Raw genomic sequence first — 5,987 nt, 5'->3', positions numbered from 1 at the left:
TGAAACTGCCAGTGGTGGGGGGCGGGGCGCTGCTGGGTTTGGGGAGGAAACCAGGAAATGCCCCTAAGGGTTTGCACTTGGCTGGGCTGGGCCCCGCAGGGCAGGGAGAGGTGGGAAGAAGTCCTTCTACAGCCACAGGAAAGGGGACAAGTCCTCACGGGACCTGGGCTCTGGGCCAGCAGGAGTGTCCGAGGTCAGCGAGCGGCACCGCCCACAGGCCCGACTGCAGCTCTTCCTGCCATGGCCACCGACCAACCCCCTCGGGGACCTTCAGCTTCTGGGCGGATGTTATTTTATTTTTTGCTATTTTTTAGGTCCCTATGCTCTCATCACTGCTCTGAAGGGGGCGGTGGAAAGGGCTGGTGACCTCCGCCCTCATTCTCCCTCTCAGCGTCGCTCTGCAGGGTCAGACACTGTCAGCATCACCACCAGTCAGCACCCAGCTGGGAGCCGGGAGCCATGGGAGGCCCCAGCCACCGTGGGGGCAGCACTGAGAGCAAAAGGACTGCAGGGCCCAGCCCGTGTGTCAGGGGTTGAGCTTCGACTTACCTACAAGCCAAGAGCTCACAGTTCCATTCCTGGTCACAGGCCCGGGTTGCGGGCGTGATCCCCAGTGGGGGGCGTGCCACACGGGTGTGGGGGGCTGAGCCCAGGGGTTCATCAGCAGCCTCCTCCCCCCACAGGGCTTCCCGGCCCCTTCCAGGCCTTGGGCTCCCTTTTGAGGATCCCTAAGAGGAGGAGGGAAGCTGGGGCTCCACTGACTCTGCTGCCTTCTTCCCGGACCACAGAGCAGCGGGCCTGGACCTCACCTTGAGGCCACAGTCCCCGCCATGAGGTGAAGGTTCGCCCCTGAGAGCTCTGGGTGCGGGTCCCTGGCAGACGGGGTGGGAGAGAAGGCAGACGGGGACGATTACATGGGTTCAACCCAGCCCCGCTCACCCGAGGGTTAGACGCCCCCTTTCCCACCCTGGAGCCAGGGCCCGAGGCCGCCTGGTGACCCCGTGCCCATGGGGGTGGCAGCTGCCGGGGGTCCAGGTGACAGCCCCCTCCCAGGCCCGGGAACAGCGGGCGACCTGGGTGCGGAGTCAGCAGGGCCAGGTCACGCGGCTGCTTATGTGACAGCCCCGAGCGTGACCTTTATCGGTGGGGCCCGTGCTGACTCAGCACACGGATGTGGACGCACAGACAGGGTGCCCTGTGCCGAGGCCACAGCTACATACAGCACTTTTTTCTGGCAATTTGGTGCAACAAATTGTTCTGATTCATCCTAAGCAAACTCAGTCAGAGGCACAAATTGCACGAATTTTTAAAGGGAAAAAACAGAGACTGTCGGGGTCCAGCCCCAGAGGTCCACTGGTTCCCAAAGGTGTGGACGGAGTCAATGAAGAATGAAGGACACGGAAACAGCATTCAGATGATCAGCATAGCCAGGTTCTCTCTTTATTCTAGGTGGACCTCCTGTGCCTGGCTGAGGCCACAGAGAGAGATCCAGAGGCAAGCTGAGCCTTTATTTTATAGTCAGAGGTAAACAAGGGAGTGGTCACCAAAGTTACACTGTTCTTGTGAATTTCACTGGTTTTGGCAGCACTTGCTGCACTTTCTCAGCCCATTAGATTCCCAGATAAGATCTAAGGAGCGTCATAAGGTCAAGCCTAATAATGCTAAGAGGACTGTGCCCTCTAAGCTGGGACTTGTTTGTGGCTTTGCCAACAGGTCAGTCTGAGGCTTAACCCTATAGCCACGCCCTACATCACACCCTTCTTTTATTTTTAAGCTACTATAATGAAAGTTTTTAAGCTACCATAATGAAAGTAAAACTTAAGCATCAAGAACAAAACTCTGGCTATTAAAACAATAACAAAACAATGCCAATGCAAAACCCAAACTACAGACACGTCAACATTTTAAAACTTAAACATAAAGCTCTGACTATTAACAAAACAATGCCAATGATTTAACATTTTTAAAACTAGTAAGAATAACAAAAAATGCCAATGCAAAACAGCAATAAGTGAGTTTCTGCTAAATGAAAGTGTCTTTTGCTGATTTACTCAGAGTCCTCGGAGTTGGCTGCGCAAGACTCTGCAGAAGACTGGCAGCGGACCAACGCTAGCCTAGCCAGACACACGGCTGAGGGAGTCGCTTCCACTCCTTGCTTTTCTGCCATCTGCTGGGCCTCCGTTGTTAACTTCTTCAGCCGACCCCCTGTTGGCACCTCGGTCCCAACCTGTGTAGCCTTCTTTTCTTCTTTTTTTCCACTTTACTGTCATCTCAGCAACTCTCAGTCTTTTGAATGAAGGGACAAGGAGCTTCTCTGGGTCCGTGGTGGTGACGCACGTAACGCTCTGGTACCCAAATTGGCTGCTCTGCTCCTTCTGGGAAAGATACAAACACAACCTCTTCCCCACATCATTACTAGGTCTGGTAAAACTCTTGGCTGGTTTCTGTATCCTTCCACCGGGCTAACCCAGCAGAGGCTATTGTACAAGAGGCCCAAAGCCTTTCGGCCGCTGTACAACCCTCTGCATTGTATTTTTTAAAAATTTAACATATAACATTCTTCTCCCCCTTTTTTTGTTTTTATAGAAAAGGTTTATATTGATGGGATTCTGACCGTTCATAAAAGGGTATACATTTCAGAGCTTGCTACTGCATTCCTCCTCACCCCTGGTAATGCTGTCAAGTGCTCCAAAATGTGAAATCAGAAGATATCACATGAAGCCTCAATAAGACAGCTTATTTTAACTCAGCTAAATGGGTTAGAAGAAGAACAGGCTACTAAACATGGTATCATGAAACCTGAAGAAATAGCTCTGGCTTCCTAGATACATATAGACATACCTGCTCCTCTGTATTTACGACTTCCTACTCTAACTTAAGAAGTTGCAGCTTTACATTTTTATTGTGAATTGGTTCTACTTTTGAGCCTTAGCACCTCAAAATAAAACCTTAACTTTGAGTCAAACTGTTAGTTTTTCTTTTTGTGTCAAGAGCTAACTTTGATGGGGTAAAACTAAGTAGAATGCATTTACTCACTCCAAAGCAGGCATCAAAAAGAAAAACCCGTTATGCCCAGATTTCAAGATCCCCAACAGACCACGCGAGGGAGCCAGCCGCGTCCGATGCAAAAGCAAAGAGGTCTTTGCTCCCAGCCTCACAACGGCGAGACGAGAGACCCCCGTGGGAAAAAAATGGGGTTTTAATAGGGGGGGTGGAGTGAGGGCAGGGGAGATGACTGTGAGCCCTGCCGATTGGCTAGGTGCAAGTCGGGTCTTGTTACACAGGATGTGGTCATCTCCATGGCGCACACGTCCCCTGATTGCCATTGGTTAGTTTAAAAAGATTCCGGGCGTGGCCAGCAGAGGCCTGGGCTTCCGGGAAGAAGGTACTTTCCTGAGCACATGGCTGCTGCCCCAACATGGAGGACACGGGGCAAGATGGAGGGCATAGCCCTCGCCCTTTCACCCCAAATGCTTTCTCATATCCATTTTAAGAGTAGGATTGGCGCTTTCTGCTATTACCTGAGTCCTGATCAAGTACCCCAGGGGGAACTTGCCAATCCTGTGCTTCCCGGGGTGACATGATAAAGGTTTACTGAGCCTGCTGGAAAGGCTGCAGTGGGGTTAAGGATAAGGCTCCTTGGGACTACCTTCTCCCATGCCTCTACATTTACCTTTCCTTCCTCAGAAAACCATGTGCAGGTTTTACTTACAAAATCCAACAAATCGAAAGGCTGTTCATGCTCACAGAACCGCCCATGCTTAGAGCATAGCATTAAGCATTGGATACGTATGAATTCTTTTCTTACGATCCTGAATATCAGATATTTTACACCTAGTTATATCACTGAGCTGCGCCCCTCACCTTGCTTGTTGTTTTTTTGCATGTGCTTCACTGGAGTGTCCTTTCACCTGACAACTGAAGTTCCCCCTGACTGGGAGTCATTCTGTCTGACTGGGAGTAAACTTAACTCCTCTGCTAGCAAGCATATGTGTTAAAAGATCAATACAGAGTCTTTTTTTCTTTAGACTCAGTATGGCCCATCTTCTCAATCTAAGTTCTGTACTATCCACCCTCTTACCCTACTTATCTTCTACAGAGGGGTCTGCAGCACCCTACGGTGCAGTCCTATCCTTCCCAAGGTGGGGCGGGGGGGATGACTTACGTAGGGGAATCCTGTTCAGCCTGTTCAGGCGCTAGTTGCCGGGGTCCAGCCCCAGCGGTCCAGGGGTTCCCAAAGGTGTGGACAGAGTTGGCGAAGAATGAAGGACACAGAGACAATGTTCAGCTCTTTATTCTCCGTGGATCTTCCTGTGCCTGGCTGAGGCCACAGAGAGAGATCCAGAGGCAAGCTGAGCCTTTATTTTATAGACAGAGGTAAACAAGGTAGGCTGCCTCCTGCAGGGCCCCACACTGGGGATGGAGCCGAAACCTGGGTGTGTGCCCTGACCGGAAATCAAACCCCGACCTCCTGGTTCATAGGTCGATGCTCAACCACTGAGTCACACCGGCCTGGCTTCCAGTGATTTTTAGAGAGTGGGAGGGAGGGGGAGAGACAGAGAGACACACACACCGATTGGTAGAGGGACGTGCCCTTGGAATGGAACCTGGGACCTTCTGTCCACAAGCCAACCCTCTCTCCACTGAGCCAAACCAGGCAGGGAAACAGTTTACTTTAGTTAAGTTTATTTTTTAGGTTCTAGTGAATAGAGTTTATTGTGGCAGAGAGTGATACACACGACTGGAGGTGCGGACATTAGTGACATCTCTCTGCGTCCTCCATCGGGTACAAGTGTGAAAGGTTTCCTGCGTCCGGTTCCCACCATCACCTGCACGGCTTCCTCCCTCTGACCCGTGGACGTTTAACCCGACGGCTTCTGCTGACGCTCTGGTTCCAAACAAAACTGTGCATAAGCTTCTGGGTCCACCTCATCGTCAATATCATCCAAGTACGGTCACCACCCCGGACACATCTGCTCCATTTTCTTCACAATCTGGAAAGAGTCTTCTCTTTCAATTCACTCTTTTTTGTTTTTAATAAATCTTGATTGTTGAAAGTATCACATATGTCCTCCCCCTCCCCGCCCCTCCCGCCCTCAGGTCACTCCTGAGATGAATCCTGGTCATCGGGATCAGCTGCAGGGAGAGGAGCACCATCCACTGGACCCAATGGCGGTTACGTCACAAACAGTCGGGATCATTCTCAGGTGCTGCTTCTCTCGGATGCTGAGGTGACAGGGACTTTCCCCCAGTTACTTGACCGGAGCTTTACAAGCTTCAAGAGCATCAGCCTCACATCAACACTGCAGGGCGCTTCCAGAGCGACATTTCCAATCCTCTGGATAACCTCGTCCATGTCCGTCCTTCCCTTTCCCTTCCAGGCATCTTCCAAGGCGGGCCCTGTCAACTTCAGTAATTTTACTGCACAAATTAGGTTATCGTCCACAGGGTGAGAAAGGAGGGCATCCAACAAGCCCCGAAGAAAAGCTGTTTGAGCCTTTCCATGAGCCCCTTCGATCTCCAGCGGAAGATAAAATTCTCCCATAAAGAACACCAACTCATGGAATCGTTTCCGAGCTGCTTCATCCCCCTTGGCAGCTTGATCTCTAGGCTCATAATCAGCCTGACATCTTTGAAGGAGCACATCGTAGAAGCTGCCCCTCTGTGAGCGAATGGTCAGGTGACGGGACAGGTAAGCACACAGGCGAGCTCCCCCGCTGCGGAACCTTGGCACCGACTTGGCCTGTTGATAGATGAGGTCCACCAGCTCTTCCAAAGCCTTGTCCGTGGTGACCCGGCCACTCAGGGTCTCTGCAAACTGCTCCATGTCAGTTTCACAACTGCCAGGCTGCTCTGTCACATGGTCCAAGAAATCCCAAACGAATACGGACAGAGGGAGCTCATCCTCGCAGGGACCTGGAAATTAGAAGAACCTCAAGGGTAGAATTCAGGGCACTGGCTGTCAGCATCCTGGGGTCTCGTTGTTT

The 5,987-nt window shown here is 51.5% G+C and overlaps 1 protein-coding gene across 1 annotated transcript; it reads right to left on the bottom strand.

The window, feature by feature from the left end:
* Window positions 1–4,465: 4,465 nt before the first annotated feature.
* LOC118673014 (polyadenylate-binding protein-interacting protein 1-like) lies at window positions 4,466–5,975 on the bottom strand. Its single transcript, XM_036343361.1, has one exon. The coding sequence runs from the start codon at window positions 5,825–5,827 to the stop codon at window positions 5,204–5,206; it is 624 nt and encodes a 207-aa protein (XP_036199254.1). The 5' UTR covers window positions 5,828–5,975; the 3' UTR covers window positions 4,466–5,203.
* Window positions 5,976–5,987: the final 12 nt, after the last annotated feature.

The sequence above is a fragment of the Myotis myotis genome, unplaced genomic scaffold (assembly GCF_014108235.1).
Source record: "Myotis myotis isolate mMyoMyo1 unplaced genomic scaffold, mMyoMyo1.p scaffold_m19_p_18, whole genome shotgun sequence".
NCBI classification, from domain to species: Eukaryota; Metazoa; Chordata; class Mammalia; order Chiroptera; family Vespertilionidae; genus Myotis; species Myotis myotis.
Note: the sequence above shows the minus strand (reverse complement) of the source record. Positions and strands in the feature narration are given on the sequence as shown.